The sequence below is a fragment of the Thunnus albacares genome, chromosome 11 (genome assembly GCF_914725855.1).
Source record: "Thunnus albacares chromosome 11, fThuAlb1.1, whole genome shotgun sequence".
Classification (NCBI taxonomy): domain Eukaryota; kingdom Metazoa; phylum Chordata; class Actinopteri; order Scombriformes; family Scombridae; genus Thunnus; species Thunnus albacares.
Genome location: NC_058116.1, coordinates 17651216 through 17673265, shown reverse-complemented (window position 1 = coordinate 17673265; position 22050 = coordinate 17651216). Strand labels below are relative to the sequence as shown.

Sequence of the window (22050 nt, the reverse complement as noted above, 5' to 3'; positions counted from 1 at the left end):
GGTTCTCCTGTTACCTCGGACCAATCACAGGGACATTATGCAGTAAATTGGACATATAAATGGCCCTTTTGAAATGGAGTGCTGCTGTTGAAGTTTTGCTCTGAATGTCTCAGATTAGAGATGGATTATATGAGGAAGCTGTATGCTTGCAATATAGCACTGGCTTCCTGTGGGGAGCTGATATGGTTTTCTATGATGTGTGTCAAATTGCATAAATTGTATTAACCCCTTAACTACTAGCTTTCCCCTTTCATTTCCCCCTACATACTATGCTTTACATACTGTGTTTGTGGCCACCAGTGTGTGTATGAATGGGTGAATGCAAATTGTAAAATGCTACTGTATAATGTTTACCATGTTTTAATGGCTGCAAAATTTCATCAAATGAAAATATTCTAGATGTGTTGTGCATTATTTTATACACATTCCTCCAAAAAATACTGGGATCTCCATTAGAATTTACAAAAAAGTTATGACTCGTTGTATGGATTTGGTTGCCGAATATGTGAGCCTGTCAGAGGGCGGATGCCAAAAAGAGAGATGGGAAGAAAAAGAGAGAGGAGGAGGAGGAGGAGGAGGGAGATATGAACGCATGAAATCTCACGTGCTGCAAATTGTGAGGAACTCTTGTTGAGACCATGATGGACAGTGAATGATAACCCTCATATTTTGGTCTACTTTCTGTCTGTGTCTGTTTGTCAACCTAAATTAACTGAAACCAGTGCCGAGCTCAGTGCACGGCTGGCAGTGCAAGAACATGCTGGGCCCAGCTCATATACCACCCAGTCAATCAATCAACACTGTGGGGGACACTGCAGCGTATGTCATGGCCTGTTACTAGCTTGTACAGCCACATGGCTTAGTGGTAATTCACTGAGGGATCTCATTAAACTGTATAACTGCTGCACATACAGTATATAATGCTGATGTTTGACCTTGTTGTTATTGTTTTTTTTATTTCTATCAACACAAACAACACATGGACGGCAAGGTAGAAAAAAATGTTGCAATGGAAATGTTCAGAGCAGGTTGAAGTCTGGACTTTTGACTTGCAGGGAGCATTTCTACATACGTTGACCTCGAGTTTTGGACCATGTTAAACATAGATATCTGACATCGTAACATAAATAACAGAAAATCACATAAAGCATATATGCTTCATATATAAGCAACATGTCCCCTTTAAGGGTTAACAAGTTGAGGACATATAGTATATTTGGTCGACGAGTCTGTGAATGACACTCATCCCAGTCTTGAGAGGCTTTCCTCGCTGTAATCATTCCTCCTGTTCATACTGGCTATTAAAAGATCTCCTTCAAATGCACTTTCAATGTAAGTGATGGGGGCCAAAATCCACAATGTGTCCACACAGTCATTTTGTGCAAAAATGTATTTAAAGATTTATTTGAAGCTTATATGAGGCTTCAGCAGTCTGAGTTAGTCATATCGAATGGATATCTGCCACATTTACAGTCTTTTTAGCATCAAATTCCCTCTTTGTGTTTCCTCAGACAATGTTTCCCTGTTGAACTGCGGTGGGAGTATAGTAACAAAAGGAGGGACTTTGGCACTAAAAAGACTGTAATGTTGAAAGATATCTACTTGATTTGACTCATTTAGACAGCTGAAGCTTCATATTAGCTTCAGACAAACTTTCAAATACATTTTTGCACAGAAGAAGGACTGTGGATTTTGTCCCCCATCACTTACTTTGCAAGTGCATTATGAAGGGATCTTCTAATGGCCAGTGTGAACAGGAGGAATAACTACAGCAAGAAAAAACATGTTTCAGTGTTCATTTAGGGACCTGACTGTTGTTTTAAGATGGACTTCAACAATTGTGAACCTATCCTTTAACTTCCATCTACCTGCAGCACATTTTCATCAAATCCAAAACAATCCTCCATCAGAACAAATGCATATAAACTTGATTCCTCCTAATGCTTCTCCTCTCAAAGGTGAGGCACTGTTGGCACTCCATTTTCTTCTCTCTGTCACATAAAATGTGAGTGTTTGGGTTTTGCTCATCTTATAACTGACCTCTGGAGAGAAAGTGCAATTGTATGAAATTAAAAGGAAATCTCTGTAGGAGTGTAAATGCACATCAAAAGGGAAAAAAAAGGTGGAGCTGACAACATCTCTCTACAGCTTATGACTAACGCTGTGCCAAGCCTGCTCGTGCGGCAGTCCTTGAACAAGGGCGTTTTTTGATTTGGTGTGTGTCATCCTGTGTGTGTTTGTGAACTCTCCACTGCTCAAGGTGCCTGCTAACTGAATGACTTTGCCACGAGGGATTTACAGTAATGGCAATCCATCGCATCACCAGATCAGTCAGTAGCTTTTGAAAATGGAAATTATTTCAAAATGTTCAACTACATGTAACCAGCCTGCACACACACACACACACACAGACATACACACACAGTCATGTTTCCATCAGAGGAAACCAAGTCTTCATCCTAAAATTAATGATTTATGTATTAATGAAAGCAACTTGCTTTTTGTCCCCATAAGGGTGGCGAGTCCCCACAACATGAGGAATACCTGGACCACACACACACATACACAAACACACACAAGCCATCCTAAGACTTTACATTAGCTTGCATCATCATGCTTCTAATTGAGCTTCCTCTCATCTGCCTGCCTGCCTGCCTGCCTGCACCCCCTCCATCTCTCCCACTTTCTCTTCCCCTCTCTCCTCATCGCGTGGTCATCCAGTTACACAGTTCTCCTCTTCACCACAGAGCAGAATAGAGAGCGTACATTTATATAAACCGACCAGCATTTCATGCCGTGGTTTTCTCTCCGCACTAGTGGAGAAAAAAAGAATCGATAGACACAATGCAGGGAAAAGAGAAGCACGGAGAAATCAATCTGGGCTCCAAGTCAAGGTGAGAAAGGCTCTTGCATGTCTCTCATACAATCAGCTGCTAGACGAAGTGTGGAGAAGACTGTCTGGGACAGACGCCCAGAGGACATAGCAGGACTTTGTCTCTATAGTTAGAGTGGATCAATAAAAGAAAGCGTGGGGAGTTGGGGTTAGAGTGGCTTCACTGAGGCACGGGTCATCTTTTAATGGTGTCCAGTCCTAACTCTTCCACTGCACTCACTTCAGTTTTATTTTTACTCTTCAATGTAATTTTTCTATGCCAGTGCAGCGTGAGGAAGTAAAGGTTACAAAGTAAGGGACGCAAACAAAAACAAAGAACATCCCTCAAGACATTTCAGAGGAGGCAAACAACCACAGCTAAAGTAATGACTCAATTTTACTGTATCTCTCACTTTGCTTTGCTATTCCCTCCCCTCCCCATCTCTGGAGAACATTAGTCATCAGTGTGTCAGATGAAAGAGTGCATTTAAAAGGAGATTTAAACTTTTTTTGAAATGTGATAAAGCACTGCCTACAACAGACAAAACTGAGGGGAAAAAAGTGAGTTTCATTAAGATTTATTCATATGAAAATAATATAACAATAATAAGAACATAAGAGATGTTTTAACCTTCATTAAGAGGGACTGTGTTCAGTGTGTAATGTCAAGGGTTGTCCCTGAATAGAAAACATTTTATTGAATAACAGATATAGGATGTATCTGCTCTTTGAACACTCTGAATCACAATTTAGTTACTGAATCATTTTTTGACATGAGGGACTTCATGCAAAATGACTTTTTCTTCTCTTTTTTTTCCTTTTTTTACACCTAGTGTTTGTAGCATTGTAGCAATACATATTTGTGAACATTTGAGTGATTTTTGTTCATAACTCTCCAGGAAATAATTCTTTAAACATTAAAAAAGAAAATTAAAAGACTAAAAAAGATATTTAACCTAGCCCAGCTTCATTTTACTAACTGACTAATAAGGGGCTGTCCTATTCGTTTCATATTTGAGTGCATTTCTTATAACATTATGTCCATCAATACATCACAACACGTATTCAGCATCCTATTCTGTACTGTAATCTCGCTTTAAAGGTGCATTAAGTGACATTTTGACTGCCCCCGTAGCACAAAGTAACTGTGACACACTAGTCTAGCCTAGCCTGCACACCTTTCCAAGACTCCCCTTTCAGCTGGCATCACAAGACGTTTCACTCCGAAGCCGAAAAAGCAAATAATAATGCAGTTTTATTATAATGTAAGTTTATACGTAAATATTAGATATATTCCCCCTTCACTGGGTGTCTTACTAGTCTCTGTTGTGACGACGTGACTCCTACTTATGTAAAGTTCAGGCTACTGTAGAGCCCCTTTCACACATGCACTGCAACCTGAAATTTTCCAGATGTTACCCAGAGGAGCTGTATGTGTGAACTCGAATGTCCGAATCAATCGGACCGGACATTAAACGGACTTTACCCTGCCAGCTCCTTAGTACGAAGTCTGTGTAATGTCCGACTGAGCCCGTGTGTGAATACAGCAGTGAATTCTCCGGAGCAAGAGGGCTACAACTGCTCGCTACTGTAAGTGCAACAAAATCCGGCAGTAAGGGAGACAGTACAAGAAATTTATCCAACAACTGTTGAACAAGTAGAACATAAACTTAAATACGTCTTTGATTTCCAGCAGTCAACTCCCCTCTCATGCACAGCCGTTATTTTACACATGCGACCGGTGCTGAATAAGCACAACAGGCCAGCTAAGCTGCATTATTTTGACTGGGCCTGGTTGCTCTGCTGTGAAGCTAGTGCTAATGGGTGAGAAGACTTTCTGTTATTTCTCGTCAAATAAGAGCAGTTTTATTTCTGGTGAAAAGCTTAAAAATGCTGAATTACAACTGCAGCATTCTTCTGTCATACTCATGTCCTGCCCTCTGCACCCCTCGCCTAAACCAAACGGAGTATTTCCAACAAATGAAAATGCGTCACGTGACACGGACAATTTCATGATGTGTGCTATATGTGTGAAAGGGCAACTTTGAAAATGTCCAGACCTGATTCTCTGGAATGAACTCTTTCCTGAGTTCATATATGAAAACGGCTTATCTATGCCAGATACACGTCAATGCTATTTAATTTAACCTCTATTGCATTGACCTCTATTGGATTTAATCTAATAGAGGTCAATGCAAGTCATGTTTTGCTTCAGGTTCCATTTAACCTTGAACAGCACTGTAGTTCAGTTCAGCTTGACCAGAAAAGGTGTCTGGTGCTGATTAATGTTTTTAGAAAGTATTAAGAGTATCCTTGGTCCTTACTGGCAGGTACAGCATAGGAATGTGCTTCTGTGTAATCCTTGATTGTCAAACACTGACCTATACCTACCTACCTACCTACCACTTGTGTTGGTGTCAATAAAGTGCAGAGAAGTACAGCCAAAAATCTTTTTAACATGATAAATGGAGGTGTGTCTCAGCAGCTCGGAGCTGAGTAATTAACTGGTTTAAAGGTTGCTGTGCTTTAGGCCCATGAGAGGTAGCTGGCCTCGTAGTTATTGTGCTGAAATTTCAGAATTACTAATATATGTGGGTGGAGCCACTGACCAGAGAACAAGAAATGCCTTATCTGCCACTTGAATGTTGAATTAGAATAAAGTCTGACTGCCAGATTGACAACTGGAGAACACTGAGAATTACCTAACTGCTTATTATCATCAAGAAACCTACTTATATCACCTTTATTCACACATTATTTAGCTCCAGTAATATATACCTACGGAGAAATCTCACACAAAAGTCTCACTTTTCCTCTCACTTTCCTCCTACGGAAGTGCACCTTTTAATGATTCCTTCTGGATTTTAGATTTTTCATGGTATAATTAGCATGTATCATTTGGTCCACTGTGCATGTGCTTGATATTCTTGTGCTTCCGCTTTCTCCTTTGTTGTAAAAAGTTGCAGAAATTCACTCCATGCAGGGGATGTGAACAGAGGAGAGGCTGCGTGTGAGTGCAGGTGTACAGTCCTCAGCCACCTGCAGGAAAACAAATTTGACTCAAAACAACCCGACAAAGCCCTGCTCAAGTGTTTGAAGGGGGTTTGTTTCCTATTGTTCCGTCTAAAACACATCCTGGAGTGTTGTTCTCACTAATATGATGTTGCTCTGTGCATCACGCTCCCTCATAGTCAGTGTCCATATCAACACCTTGTCAGCTACACAGTTGTTTCAATCTTTTCGATGATCTCTATCATTGACTTGGAGGGGGAGAGCAGAGAACAGTCGTCCTGATCCCAGAGGCTGCTGGGGCTGGAGTTCCCATCTGTGCTCAACTCGTCATCCTCCTCCTCCTCGCTCTCCTCCTCACAGGACTCCAGGTAGTGCAGACCCAGCGCGTTGATGCCGGAGTCCTCGGAACTGGACGGAGAGGAGCAGTGGTCCATTTTGGTGCCCTTTATCTTGTCCAAGGGGGAGGGGTGTTTGTGCTCAATGTACACCTGTTGGACTGGTGGCGGCGCAGGTGCGTGTTGGATTGGCGGTGTGGGCTTGACTGTTTGCCGAGGCTGAGTGGCATTTTGGGGCATCTGAGGTGTAGCGGGAGCAGGTGGGGGAGGGGTGGGAGCATGAGGTGGTTCGGGTAATGCAGGCAGTGGACGCTGCACGTAGCACATCTTTCCGTTGATGCGTTTGACGATGTAGTCGTCCACAAACAGGTCTGCGATGACGCAGTACTTGGGCGACTCCAGGTGAGGCGGGGACTTAAAGCAGGGGGCGAGCTTAAGGAAGCGCTCAGCCAGAGAGACAGACAGGTCGATGGTGTTACTGTACTCTGTCCCGACAGGCGGCACGGCTGTGCTAGGCAGCTGGCACACATTGGTCATGGGTTGGTACACATACTTGCCTATAGGGGACAAAAAACAAACAAACAAACCACAGATCAGTCATTTTCATTGGTTCAGATGAACAAAATGCACACTCCTTTTCAGACATGATGGAGAGAATCAGTAAAAATATTTCTGAAAAGGTAAACATGTAGTGCAAGAAGTAGTAGCAAGAAGCAGTATGTATGCAGTCTGAAAAATGTGATTCATGTCAATAAGTGTTGATTTTGAAGGCACAATGAAATAAAAAGTACTACAATTTTAAAGTCCTAATCCTTTGTACCTGCGTTAATTGTTCTCTCTCTCTCTTAGCACATGCTAAATATTCACATATCAAAATCCCTTTCTTCTCTCTTCCAGTAAAATGTTTTTGGTGGCACATCCTGGGGCGTATAAATAAATGTATCCAATCAAATCTGATTTGAGGTGACCATCATATATGACAACAATATAATACTGTAATAATAATTATAGGATTGTACAAACATGTATTTTCAGTTAGCCTCAGCCAAGGACACAATTTTTGAAGATGCCAAAAAGTGGGCAGGGAGCACATGTTTCAAGCTCGTAGTTTGTCTGTGATGTCGTGTCTTGGGGACGGTAGTAATTTTCACATCACAAAGCTTTTGATGCTGCCAAAGGCAAAAGTACCTGCCTTGGCACCACCATCTAAGGTGGAGCTGCAGCCTGAATGTAATATAGTTTAAAATTTCAGGTCACTGAGAGCAGTGCAGCAATCATTTTTGACCCTTAGAAGCTGATGCAAGATTTAATTCAGAAATGATGAAATGGCAGATGGGATTAAGGCCAAGCAACATTTACAGCTCTAACATGAATTAGGATGGTGTCATTTAGTGTCACATGAATACTCAATAAGATAGACCACAAATATGTTGTGGAAAGTGACCACATTCATATACACATTTTCGAACGCCTTCCATGTGAGTTATGCCTCCCTTTTTTGGCAACTCGTGAACAGGTGGCAATTGCAAAATGACTGCTTCCAAATGTTACTCATTGTTTGCAGCCCACTGCCTCCAACTCTGAGCCGTGCTGCCTGAATAGCGCAGCTCAGATGTGTGTTTAACTGGCTCCCTGGAGAGAGAGAAACTACAGAAGCTGACAAGCCTACGCATCACTTCCTCTCACTCTGTGTCCTTGTCTATTGTTTTACTGGCTGGGGGATCCATTCAATCAAAAATCTTTTCCCAGGTTACACTGAAACATCAAACTACTTCAAAGCACAAAAGTGGCTTTGTTTTGCTTTGCTGAATGGACAAAGTGAGATTGTAACGCTGAACACTCATTTTTTCAGCACACAAGACATTTAGTTGAACAAAATCAGCTGAGCAGTCATGTTTGAATTAATTTTCTACCCACAAGAACAGTTTTAACTAAATTTGCATGACCGCCTCACTATCAAAGTCATAAAGCTGCATTATGCACCCATGTGAAGTGATTAAAAAAGGTAGCAACTGAAGCTTGATGTCCGTATACTTGGGCATTGTTAACACAAAACATGAATGCTACTTTCGATGCAGTCAAAAAGGAGGAATAGTAGCCATCCTCTGTTTGATGAGAGAAAGTCAATGGTCCATGGTCAAACTGAGACGAGCTTATTCAGGCAGACAAGATAGTGGGAATAAATGAGAGCTAAAGCTGTAGAAGGCAATGTGTTGGCATTTAGTTTTTATTTAACATATTACATCTAATTGTGTTCATCCATCTGGAGCTTCTCATACCAAAAGCAGTACTGGGGGACAGACAGATGAATGGGCAGACAACAAAACAGACAGACATATGGAGCTAACGCTACACCAACACTAGTCATCCTCAACAGCCTTGTGGAAGGAACACAGGCTGTCTAGCTGTGGATCTACAGGGAACGCTGCAGAATTAGTTTGCACTAAGTTAGAAATATCTCTGTCTCCGTCAGCTCCAGAGGATAGTACGTTATGTGTGAGATTAATCTCACTTAGTCTGGCAAAAGGGAAGAGTGGTGAATCTTCACATTAGCAAAACACATCTTTCTGTTTTCTAATACCTGGATGCTATCTACTTGGATTATTATAAATACTATTATTATTACAAATACTGTATGTGGTTGTAATTGCTAAAACCTGCATTAGCTCATTTTATGGCCATTTGGGGGCAGTGGAAACAAGTTGTAAACACAAGACAGATCATAACCTTTTAAGTTGAACTCATTAGCAACCTTTTGCTTATTTGCACATCATCCAGCAGTTACAGAGCAAAATTATCATTCATATGGAGTCGTGTTTCTGTCCACCTGATGAATATAAGTCCAATATTCACTGTCCTTTAGCTTGGTTTTTGCTCTCTACCAACTCCTGAGGGAAATATCTCACTCTTAAGCTGTTAAATGCGCCATTATGTTCACCAGCTAGTAACTAACTGTATCTGTTGGTGCTGAGGTAGAGTACAATGGATTTAAGCTGCCAGCTGTGGCCAAAAATGCAGCCGGACGGCTAAACAATGAGCTGAAACTTGCTATAAAGGCTCCATAAGGCCAAGGGTTCTTTTTCAGCAGCTTTTTAATGGCCTGATTTCCTTTAACATATTTTAAAGGTAATATATGGAGTTTTTGACTAGTCACTACTCACTAGTAGTGCTATGGAGCAATGTTTTTGTTTGCATTATGCTAACATGTGAGCATTCACGCTATTCCACTGATAAACAGCTGGTGGCAGTAATGTGCAAAGAACAACAGAAATGCACCAACAAAAGGAAGAAGACGACTGCAACTAGCAAACATGGATGTTAACAATGAACCATTTAAAATATTTACAACATTTGCAAATGTTTTATGAGGAAGGAAACGCACCAAATGGATCTGTCAGGCCTCGGATACACACAATGTGTTTTGGTGAGAGACACTGGATGTAAACATAACTACTCTCAACAATGGACATTAATTTGACAAGCGAAAGCAGAGGCATGATTTCTATGTATCTATACTGTGCAGAGAAAAGCACACACTAACTGACAGCTAGTGAACGCTGCCTTTGCAACTATATTGATATTCAGTTGTACTCTAACCTTCTGTGTTGCCCAGTGCTGAAGCCTTGCATGACAATGTCAGCTGTTAGGCCGCCTCTACTCCCTCTCCCTCTGCTCATGTGTCTGTGTGTGTTTCCACTCCAACAAAGACCAGATGTCCGCACAAAGACAGAAAAAAATGTGAAATTCTCCTTATTGAGGATATTTTTGCAGCCTTCACCTCTTAGTTCAGGTTAAGGACAATAATTTTTCTTTAAAAGATAAAGCTGGCATTCTATATTTTTCTTATTGTGAACAAATCGCATAAAAGGACCAAATCCAGCAATATGTTCATCTCTCAATACTTTCTGTCTTGGTTGCCCTGTCTGTGGCACTCAGTTTTTTGTAAAAGTTTTTCAAACAGGAGTAAACAGTGTGTTTTGATGGGGACAATTTTCAGCTGCAATACACATTTGGTTTGGTTTGAGTATTTATAGTAGCAGGATGGTGTACAGTATGTGGGATTAAATCAAAATAAAATGCAGTGTTCATCTTTATGAAGAAATTGTGTGTTTTTAATAGATATATTAAAAATAATATTGTGAACAGTGATTAAAAACCGCTTCTGGTTATGTATCTTACATATTTTTTTGTTTTGTGGTATATTTTCTTCTGTAGGATAACAAGCTAAACATGGACGACATGATGTCACACGACAAAACAAGCCCTGTTTCAATGATGGTTGACATTAAAAGAAGCATTAGTAGAAACAACAGTAAATGTCAAGTTTTTGACTCAGTTGTGAGTCAAAAACTTGAGAGTCAAATATTATGAGAGCTCTTCTGCAGACACAACCCTTTATACCTACAATCACACTGAGAAAAATAAACTGCAGAGGAAACACAGGCACAACGTTTACCACTGACAGCAGCCTTAATAGACCAGAACAATATGCAGCTATAGGACATGTTGCACTTTGAGTTAAAGGAGAATGACTTTTACTTTTTCTTGACTGGAAAGCCTTTCATCACATTATCATTAAATGCCGCTGAGAGCAACAAATTCACTAGGGACTGATGAAAGGCATTGTGGGATGCATAGGAGATGTAAATGAGGCTGTTGGGCACATCAAAAAAGAAAATTACAGCTCTTCATTACAATTATCTGATTATGAATGCAGGATGTCTGCAGTTTAAAAGCATTGGAGGTGACTCTTTCTCTTACTCTTACACTTATGGGAATTAACTTTTTCACTGGAAAAACAAAGAAAGATATCCAAAAGTACTAGTGATATCTAGAATATATAATATGACATCTGGGACTAATTATTTTTGTCAGTATATGAATCATTTAAGGGCGTTTACACACCTTTGTTCATTTGCTCTGGTCCGAATCAGTTGATGGCTCGGTGTATTTAGTGTATTTCCCCCTTGATTCAGTTTCTTTTCACAAAGAGAAAAATCCAAGTGAGCCAAAATGCATCTCTACAAGTCACTTGAGAATGTTCACTTCACTCATTGGTCAGATGTGTCTGGGGCTGGAGAAAGAACGTAAACACAGGAAGAAGGTCCTGAAGAAGGCCCACTGGCCAAATACAATGTATTTCGTGCTAGTCTAGGTCGGATCTCAATTCATTCTCCAGCTAGTTGTTGGTAACTGTTAAATTCGCTCATCCGCATCCCAGTATGCAAAGCTCACCTGGCTACAGAAGCTGTTTCACTCAAACTTGCGGAGTATATCTAGTAGTTGGGTTGGATCAAGGTCAGATTACATTCCCACCACAAATTAACCACTCCAGAGTTCATTTAGGATCAGACCAAGACCACCTCCACTGAATCGTCACAGTGTTTGCACCAGAGTGCGTTTACTGTGTTCACACCTGCCCGAATGAATCACACCAAGGGGAAAACAAACCAGAGTTCGATTTAACTGGACTAAAAAGTGCAGGTGTGAAAACACCCTTAGAGGAGGTGGTCTTGGTCTGGTCCCAAATAAACTCTGGAGCAGTTTGTTTGTGGTGAGAACGTGATCCGTCCTCAATCCGACACGACTACTAGGTGTACTCCACAAGTCCGAGTGAAATGGCTCCCTTAGCTAGGTGAGCTTTGCATACTGGGATGCGGATAACAGTTGCTAACAACTAGCTGGAGAATGAATCAACTAGCACAACACAGTACTTTGTATTTGGCTAGTTGACCTTCTTCAGGACCTTCTTCCTGTGTTTACGTTCTTGCTCCTGCCCCAGACACATCTGACCAATGAGAAAAGTGAACATTCTCACATGGCTTGTAGTGACACATTTTGGCTTGCTTGGATTTTTCTGTGTGAAAAGAAACCAAACCAATGGGAAAATGCACCAAGTTCACCAACTCATCAACTGATTCGGATCAGAGCAAATGAACTATAGGTGTGAAAACACGTTAAATGGTCTTGGTGCAGTTGTTTTGATCCGCCCCCAAGTGTGATTATTGTGTTCACACCTGTGAAAAGTGTGAAGTGTGAAAACACCCTTAGCTTCATTTACATGTTGAAACAAGCAGATAAGAGAATGTTAAATACAAGCATATATATTTTTAGCCATGCTAACAACGGTTCTAGGGATAGTAATTTCTGGTCTAATGTAAGGTTTGTCGATCAGTCCGTCCATCACTTTGGTCCAGACTGCAATATTTAAAATTTTGTTTCATTCATGGTTCCCAGAGGATGAATCCTACCGACTATGGTGATCCTGTGACTTTTCCTCTGGTGTCACTGAGGTTGATATTTGTGGGTTTTGGTGAAATCTCTCAACAACTATTTGATGGATTGCCATGAAACTCTGTGAAGACGTTCATGGTTGCCAGGGGATAAATCCAACCGACTTTGGCGATCCCTTAACTTTTCCTCTAACACCACCATGAAGTTCTCATTTGTGGGACTTGCTGAAATCTCTCAACAACTATTGGATAGATTCTCATACAATATGGTACACATATTCATGTCCCCTTCATGTCTATGTGGAACGGGGCGAGACACAATCACTTTTGAGTGCAAATTTATTTAACTTAATTTAATTCAACAAGATTAACTTTGACACATGAAACCGCGAGGTTCTCCAGTGTCCAGTCAGCTTGAGAGAGGGGGTGGCATTGACCCTTCTCATGCCTCATGAGTAAATTGCAGCAGACTGCAGCTACAGTCTTCTTAATAGACATTTATGTTGAAACTCAAAGAGTTCAAGAGGTTAATGGGAAAGTGGAAGAACAAGCAGCACATTCTTGGAAAGTTAGCTCTTCAGAGGAGGGAGTGGAGTGCAGGAGGAGTGAGGAGGAGCTTCAACTCCTCTACTCCCACCCGTCTCCATCTTGAAAGCCTCCTCTGCTCTCTCTTGGGCGCTGCCTGGCCGACGGCTACACAGTCTGGTCTAATACAGGAGACCTAAATAATGCATCATGCAGCCCATGCATCTCTCACTCTGTTCACAGAGCTTCAACATAACTCTGTCCATATTTCAGCTCTACTGACACCCTACAGAGTGCAGCTGGAAGAAAAATACTCGACAGAAGTTCATTGTAGACAAGCTCAACATGTACTGCAGTCAAGATGAATGAGCACGACAGTCTCACGCAGATGATGTTACTTTAATATTGGCTTATATCAAAGCCTTGGTGGAGAATGAGTCATTAACACCCCCATCAGTTTGATTTTTTGTATGTTTGAGCCAAAGCCAGCAATCTTTATGTGCATACTGATCAGCAGATACTCTAAATACAACACAACTGTTCAAAGCATCATGTTGGTCCAACCTGGTGAGAAAAAACAATTATTTTAGCAGATTGTTATCGTGTTTCACAACAGCTGCTACACCCTTTTGGCCGGTGGATACGGTCCGCTCACACATCCGCTGCTCTTTGTGTTTAAATCTGTCCAACAAAGGGGCTGCAGCCGCGGCAACAACATAAGTTTCAGATTTCAGCTGAGGGGACGGTCTGACCCTGCATCATGTGAAACTCCTTTGCTGTTTCCTGTTTAATGTCTCCAGAGGCAAAGGCTGTTCCTGATTTATAGCCAGTTTGAAATACACTGTTTAGTCTATACTGAAAGTGAAAAAATACAATCCTCTGTAGCTGTTTTTTCAAAGCATAGTCAACTTTTAACGCCAACTCTTGTCATGGCCTTAAAGGATTGGCTTTTCAAGCGTATCTTAAAACAGTACTCACATATGTACATACCTCCCTACACTGTAACAGACAGGGGACAAAATCCACAGTCCTTGCTCTACGATTGTCATTTTTTATTCAGAATCTGAACAACTGTTTGAATGCTGAAAAAAATTAAATAGTCAATCTGTAATTATCATAACAAATTCAAAAGTCACAGTGTACAAACGCGACAAGCTGTGCTGTGTACTCCAGCAGGGCGTTTATAAAATGCACTGTCACAGTGATCTATTGATGCTCTATTCATCTATCAGTAAACACAATTAAATTTTTCACAGCAGATATTTTGACTGATCATAGTAAGAAAAGCACAGGTGTTACTAATCGCATTAAAGATCCTTTCCAGACATGTATGAAATCCACTGGAAACCCAAATCCACAGTAGCCTTCTAACTATGTAATTTAGGGTCTTAAATACATAATAGTAAGCATCTCAAAAGTATAAGAAATTAGTTAAAATCCAAATTCAAAATATTGTCATTTAAGTTTTTATAAACTTTCCTGATATTGGGTTTGAATTGGGCGTGGTTATTCTGGACATTTATTACGAAGAATTATGCAATAAATTCCACAAACAAATCATTAACAACATAACGTGCTGCGGTAAGCGTACTGTCTCATTTCTAGTTGCCGGAGTTTCTGTGTCATTGGTAGTGTTTCTGCATCTCAACCCAGTTAATTTTGCTATTTTCTTCATTACTGTGGCTAGTTACCCGCTGTACATTTAAAGCTCTCTCCTCTTAGCGACTTTCTTGCTCATCGCACAGTTATTTACATGCTTTTCAGCTCTGCTGTTTACTTTAGCTTATCGGTTAGCGATGGCTTCCCCCTCTCCCTCTCGCTCTCCTGCTCTCTTGCTCATGTTTAGCTATTCCCCTGCCTCATTTAATGATAATGGTACATTAGTAGTAAATGTATTATGTTGGATGCGAGGCTCAATGAGTTAGAAGCGCAGCTCGGCACCATGGAAACCCAGCCCTTTATGGTCAACGTTCCCTCACTGGATAACAAAATGGATCTGATCTGACTGAGACTGAGCGTTCATCAGGAGATAAGGAACTGTTGTTTTTTTTCTCCTGACAGAAACTTAGCTAAACAGCAATATGCCGGACTCGGCTTTTCAACTCAACGGGTTGCTACTCTTCTTTGCAGATCGCGATCAGCTGTCAGGGAAAACCTGAGGAGGTAGACTCTACATATAATTATCTTTAATCATAAATGATTGGTTCCTTAGATTTGTGAGGTATGAAATCCTGCCCGACTGAATCCATTTTTTGAGACTGTCCTTGGTACACTGCAGTTTCAAAGCGGAAATGCTCACCATGGCATTGACTGCTTATTTTGCTCTCGATATGTCTTGTAACATTAGAAAAACAGGGTTAAAAACTTGATTTTCACTGGAGGAGGTTTTTAACAATGACTCTGTTCTATTCAAGTGTCCCAGTAAGCCATGTGACAGTGAGCCAGCATGCACAATAGCAGGACCCTGAAACTGAAGCAGCTAAATGGAATTCAGCAACCATTCGATTTAACTGTTACATTTGTTTATCTGCGTCAACATGTCTTCTGTGAAAAAAGCTAATTGTTGCTCTCTTTGTTAATGCAAAACTGAGGAAATTAATGAGGCGTCATGAACAGATAATCATGACACCAAACCATTTGAGAAATAGAAGCAGCATTTTGTTTTCTTAATTATTCATGGAAAAACTGTGGATAAAGGAGAGTCTCTTTGCTGCCTTTCCAAAGCACATTACCGCAACAACTTCACTTGTTAGCTTGTCACTCAGTAAGGCAGCAGAGGCCCAACGAATAAACAAAAACACCACTCAGTAATGTATTTTACAATTAATTTGAACAAATTACATCATTCTCATTCGTTCTAACTTGATTTTTTTTAAAGCAGCAACCCTGTCTCACTCCATGAATTCAGAACAAAATGCCCTCCTTGCGTTTCATCGTACTATGTTTGCTTACTGAGCTTTGATCAGAGGATACATAAAGGGAATTTGGTATGATATTAAGACAGACTTGAAAAAAAATCATAAACTATCCTTTGAAATATATGAGCAAACTTGTCAAACTTCAGTGTGGACGCTGCTCTGATTTCCACACTGAGAGACCTGCAGCTAAAGTGATCAAAGCTCTATGTTTCCCAACATGTGCAATCAATCCAAAAACTTCCCCTCGGGCCTGTGCTGACAACGTATTGATCCTTCGATAATAGGTCAAGCTTTTCTATGATTCAGCACTGCGGTAAATTTTGAATTGGTCACCAGATCAATCAGTATAGGGAAGAGCTTTATCCAATAAGACTCTATATTTCCCTTTAGAAATAGTTGCAACAGCAGCAGTGGTGTGACAGATGAGACTGCTGAGAAAGTGTGACAGAAAAGATTCTACTTTTCTGTATTTACAAGAAACGTACAAGTACTAAAGTATAAGCATCGGAGATGACAGAGTAAGAGTGGACTGACAAGACAGTTTGGGATTCATTAGAATTTGTTAGATTTTGTTCTTAATGAGTAATTCATTGCTCTGCCTGGTAATTGTAATCAGTTAGTAGAGAATAAAGAGAGAAAAAAACAGTCATACCAGGTGGTTCCAGTGCTGCTGTGAGCAGAAGCTCTCATCAGACATGACACATTGGCAGTGACACTAAACACAGCTAATTATCACTAATGAGAGGCTTGGACTGATGTTGTCACCAGCTGGGAACACTGCCTCCACCTACACACAATTCCATTTCCCCCCATTTTCTTAGCCGAAGGTTTCAACAAAACTACAACCAAGTGGAAACGTGATCGGTGTCGTCAAAGAGCAGAAACTGAGACATTCTGAGGACGGTTAGTTTGCAACGGCACATAAAGGAAAAAGGAGACTCAAGCAGGTAATAACCATAGAGATGTGCAAAGACCACAAATAAGAACACCTTAGAAAACCCTGTGACGGTCAACAGCACAGGAGGTGCAGCAAGTGAGCTCCTTTAAATACCTCGGGACTGTTTTGGATCAAGCCGTCACCTTACAACAAACACTCTTTCTATTGTGCAAACTGAGGATTTTTGAGTTTAGCCAACACATCTTACATTTGTGTTCTTACATTCAACATTGTGTCCTGGTTCAAATACCTCACTGTCAAAAACAAGGCCAAACTCTCCACAATAGTCGAACTTGGCAGTGCAACATCAGGCTGTAAACAGCAATCGTTAGCTCATCACTATGACAAAGCAGTTTAACGCATGACAGACAAAATCTTGAGGGATTCATGCCATCCCCTGAATCATCACTTTCAGTTCCCGTCCTCAGGGAGACGGTACAGAGTCCCCTGCGCAAAAAAAAATATCTATAAAGAAATAATTCATCCCACATGCCCCACATCAGTTAAACCAGTAAATAATGGACATGCCAATATTTTTCTGACCCGGCACTTTACTTCTTAAAGTGGTCTAGCAATTTATTCCTTTCTTTTTCAGGAAGTTGCATCTAATATAGTGTAAAATGTTTATTACTTACTGTTTTTGTAACATATGATGTTGAATAATATTGATGTTGATTGTCATACAAGCTGTAGACGAATTCCAACTTTTGCGCTACAAAAGGTGGACAATAAAGTTGTTTTGCTTTGAACCTCATACTGCCCCACGGGTAAGATAGTGGGAATAATTTTGTCAGATAATTTCAATGCTGAGCCAAGTCTTGAACACACGTTGACATTTTGTGTTTGTTTGCCTGGAAACCTATTAAAAATGTAATTAACGAGGCAGTCCAGCAAGGCTCCCTGTGGTGAATACACAATTATCAGCTTCAGAACAAATTTATACTGCAGGTTATAGTCATAGGCACGCTCCTAATGAAAACATGGGGAGATAACGCTATACAACATTTCACCTATTTCTATCCGGCGTTATTATGCATCACTAGAAAGAAGGGCGAGAGCAGAGCAGACCAGGCAGGCATTGCATGCGGAGGCACGCTGCTATACTTTTCTCTCTGGGTGTCCTGGTTCTGCCTGATTCCGCAGTCTAAGCTTGGTTTATTCTCACTGTGGTGCATGACTGTCCTGCGAGGGGAACCTGTGAATTACAGTGGAGAGTAACGTGAAGGTGAGAAGCTCCATTATAATGCAGCTGGCTCTTTCTTCTATAGCATAGATAAGCCTGAATTAAATAACGGACACGCCCAAGTTCACTGTGCAGATTGTACAGCACATTTTCAGGCCGTGTGATGAATATTTCAAAGCAGAAAGGAGGAAGTCTAAATGTTTACAAATGATGTAACACTGAACAGGCTTTGGTGAGAAAAATAAATCTCGGATGTGGCTCACGATAAACACTGGAAAGAATCCTTATTTTTTCTGCCACATCAGATATTTCAAATCACTCGGCTCATTCTGGACGGAGGCCGGCATCTAAATCCAATGATTACATGGCAAAGATTACAATGTGACTTCTGCAGTTGCACACTATAAGCCCCGAATGACTGGTGCAGAGTGGATGGTGATTGTGTTCTACACTGATCTGAGGATTTTCAGGGCAGCCAGAGATGGGATAAATTAGGGCAGCACAAAGAGACGGACATCCTGTCAGATTCAGACACAGCTATTGTGATTCTGTGGTGGTGTCGAAGTGTCAGGTCGATAAAGGTTCAAACGGAAAGAAAGTGTCTGAGACGTGGCTGGTGAAAATGCCTGTGACACTTCTCAAAGTGAAGAGAAAAGTGTGCATGTTTAAGCGGAGCTGAGGCCTCTTACCATCAACACCTCAGGAGTAAATATAGTTAGTATGATAGTATTGACTGAACTCAATTACCAAAATGGCCGTTGACTGACTGCTTCTCATGAAAAGACCTGTTCTTGTTACAATAGTCAAGAAAATGTGGTAGATAATGTGATGATATTGAGGCAAAAGACAGAAAATCTCATTGTTTTTCTGCATTTTTCTTATTGTCAACAAATCCCATGAAAACCAACGATGTGTTTGTCTGTCCCTCAGTACTTTCCGACTTCCCTGCTTGGGCACTCCAGAAACATTTGTAAAGATTTAAAGATTTATAGTATATAGTTTCATATTTTTAAAAGGCTCTTGTATTTCCTACAACAGCTGGGCATTGTTGTTTATAGCAATTTAACAATAAAACAGAAGTAATTACAACATTTCTCAAGGACTATTTTCGGTTGCGGAGTAATACAGATTTGTTGCTGTGGTGAGTATTTACAGAAGCAGGACGGTGACTGACTCAAACTATAGTGCCCATGTTCATAGTGATGTAGGAACATGTCACCCAGAAAAGCTCATTGATGTGTTTTTAATAATTTGGACAACAATGGAGGTCTATAGCACAGAGTAATAAGCTACATCCAGCTCTGTATTGTTAGACGATACTTGTCAGCAGGTTAAATTCATTGTTGGTTTTGGTCTTTTCATGCCATTTGTTGACAAGAAAAAAAATCTTCTACTTTATAGTATTTATGATTACTTGATTTACGTGTATATTTTGATTGTTATGCACCACAACACCAAGGAAAATTCCTTGTAAACCTACTTGGCAATAAACGACGATTAGTTGATTAACTGACTTAAAGAAAATGAATCATCAACTATTTTGATTATCAAGTTATCCTTTCAGTCCATTTTCAAGCAAAAATGCCAAATATTTGCTGATTTTCTTTGTTATATATGACAGCAAATTGAACATCTTAAGGCTTTGGACTGTTGTTCCGACAAAACAAACAAATTGAAGATATCATTGTGGGCTATTTTTTAACATTTCATTGACTAACTGATCCAGAAAATAATCGACAGATAAGGGCCGTCGTGGCTCAGAAGGTCGTCCACTAATCAGAAGATCGGTGGTTTGATCCCCGGCTCATCCAGTCCACATGTCGAAGTGTCCTTGGGCAAGATACTGATCCCTAAATTGCTCCCAAAGGTTTTGCCATCAGTGTGTGAACGAGCATCAGAAACTCCTCCTGAGGACCAGGTTGGCACCTTGCGTGGCAGCCACAGACATCAGTGTATGAATGTGTGTGTGAATGGGTGAATCTTGGCTTGTAGTGTAAAGCTCTTTGAGTGGTCAGAAGACTAGAAAGGTGCTACATGTATATGCAGTCCATTTACCATAAATACGATGATGAAAATAACTGTTAGTTGCAGCCTTGATCACAAGACCTTTAAAGTAGAAATGAAAGCAATGACTCACTTGTGTGACGTTAACGTGCACTCTCTCAGGTCTCTATTTCGCTAACAGTGTAGGGAAGTTTGATGGTAGTTTCAGTCAATGTTTTTTTTTTATTATTATTTAGATATTTAGATAACATACACCTGTACCCTCATATTTAGGTTTGGTTCAATAGCAGAGTCTCTTTTATATTCTTTATAAGATGTAATACAAACACATACATTTATAACCATACATACATAAGCAATTAATCTCAGTTGTAGTTGGGTTTGAGTACGAAGTGAACTGGATGATGCTTTAAGCAAAAATTTAAGATTGTTTTCATTATTCTAGTGTCTCAAAAGGCACTCATCTTACATTAGTTGATATTTTGGTAAATTGGTTTATAGAAAAACTAATTTTACATAATTAAATTCACAGTAATCTGCTTTTACACATAACATAAAGACTGACAGACAAAGATATGAAAAATATGGATACTTAAGGATTGTTTAGATGGTATCTGTTTTGTTCGCTAGATTTTCAAGGCCTGCACTGAACTACAGCACACTGCACAGTGACAGTGTGGGCTGGATATCAAAATTTAACAGTCTACAAAGAGCAAAAACAAAACCAGAGGAACACTGGTAAACACTGGAGCCACGAATCTGAAACATTCATCTCTCTGCTTCTAAATTTTTCAGCCTCCACTGTTTAGACGACATAAACTATTCAATACAAGGGCGTCCATAGGACGGTTTGACACTGATTAAGGATACATGTGATACATGTGACTCCATGTAGGTTTGACCTTGATATCAGAACAATAAGGAATATAAACAAGACTCTAAAATCGATGTGGAAGTTTGATCAGAAATGAAATCTGAGCTGGTCTGTTCCATCTGTAAGTCAGTTTAATGGCTTTTAATCTTTATCAATGTGACACATCATACCTCATTTAATATCTTATCAATGTCCAGATAATACCTGCTACATTTTAGTCATTTTTTGTCGATTATACAGTGTGAATTAGGTTTTATGATGCTTCTACATTCACTACATGGTCGTGACTTCCAAATATCCTAAATAACTTGTCATTATACAAACAGTGATACATTTCTGGTAGCACAGAGAGCGGTTAAACCATTTAAAACAAACTTACAGTGACACCAGCCCAAGTGGCAGCACCAGTGCAGTTTGAAGCACTTCCCGTGGCTGTGCGTAGCGCAGATGGAGAGTCCATCACAAGGCAGGAAGTCTGGTCTCCCCGCGCAGCTCTTGGCCAAAGCCTGCGCCTCGTCCAACTTCTCACTCTTCGGACACCTCTGTGCTCCCGAGGCGGCCATGCCAACATTTCCTGAATTTAAAAACAAACCAAAAAAATTCGTCCGAGTAAATTATAACATGACCGCGAGGGACCGAGGCGAGGTTTACGGTCCACGCAGCCCAGGAAGCTGTTCAACTGGGGGGGTGGGGGGAAGACAGACGCGTACGACAGCGCTGGATCTCAAAGCAGCTCCTGCAAATTGTGGTAGAATATCCTGTAAAAGTAGGAGAGTATCAATTAGCGAGGTGTTAATGTCATATTCAAAGCCTCCCGTAGTCGTGATCCACACATCTCTCCATCCTCTCCCCTGGCGTCGGGAAGCTCCTCTGTCCGCTGGTGACGCGCGTACGGAACAACGGCGCGCATCTGAACTTCATCACATAACGGGAGGAGTCCACAAACACAAAGCCAGCTGCTCTGCGCACTTCAAACACACACCCAGGCTTTCATCAGCCCCTCTAAAAAAACTTCAAAACACCAGGGTCTGCATCTGAAAGGACTACACTCTCTATTTCACCTATATATATTCACGCATGGGCCACAATCGGAATATCTGATAATTATCTTGGTTTAATCAGATTCCTAAAACATGTTTTTTTTAATTATCATGCAT

At 40.6% G+C, this 22050-nt stretch overlaps 1 protein-coding gene across 1 annotated transcript; it reads right to left on the bottom strand.

The window, feature by feature from the left end:
- Window positions 1–3434: 3434 nt before the first annotated feature.
- Window positions 3435–21941, bottom strand: zgc:162707 (UPF0524 protein C3orf70 homolog B). The gene is made up of 2 exons (XM_044366425.1): window positions 21273–21941; window positions 3435–6776 (listed from the first exon to the last, which is right to left on the bottom strand). Exons 1-2 carry the CDS (start codon window positions 21454–21456, stop codon window positions 6091–6093), a joined length of 870 nt encoding a protein of 289 aa, XP_044222360.1. The 5' UTR covers window positions 21457–21941; the 3' UTR covers window positions 3435–6090.
- Between the last annotated feature and the right edge of the window lie 109 nt (window positions 21942–22050).

Excerpts from the sequence above, each read along its gene's own strand:
- zgc:162707 (XM_044366425.1), bottom strand. The coding sequence starts at position 21,456 with ATGGCCGCCTCGGGAGCACAGAGGTGTCCGAAGAGTGAGAAGTTGGAC. Across the intron at positions 6,777-21,272 it reads CCACTTGGGCTGGTGTCACT|GCAAGTATGTGTACCAACCC; the intron begins GTAAGTTTGTTT and ends TGTCCCCTATAG.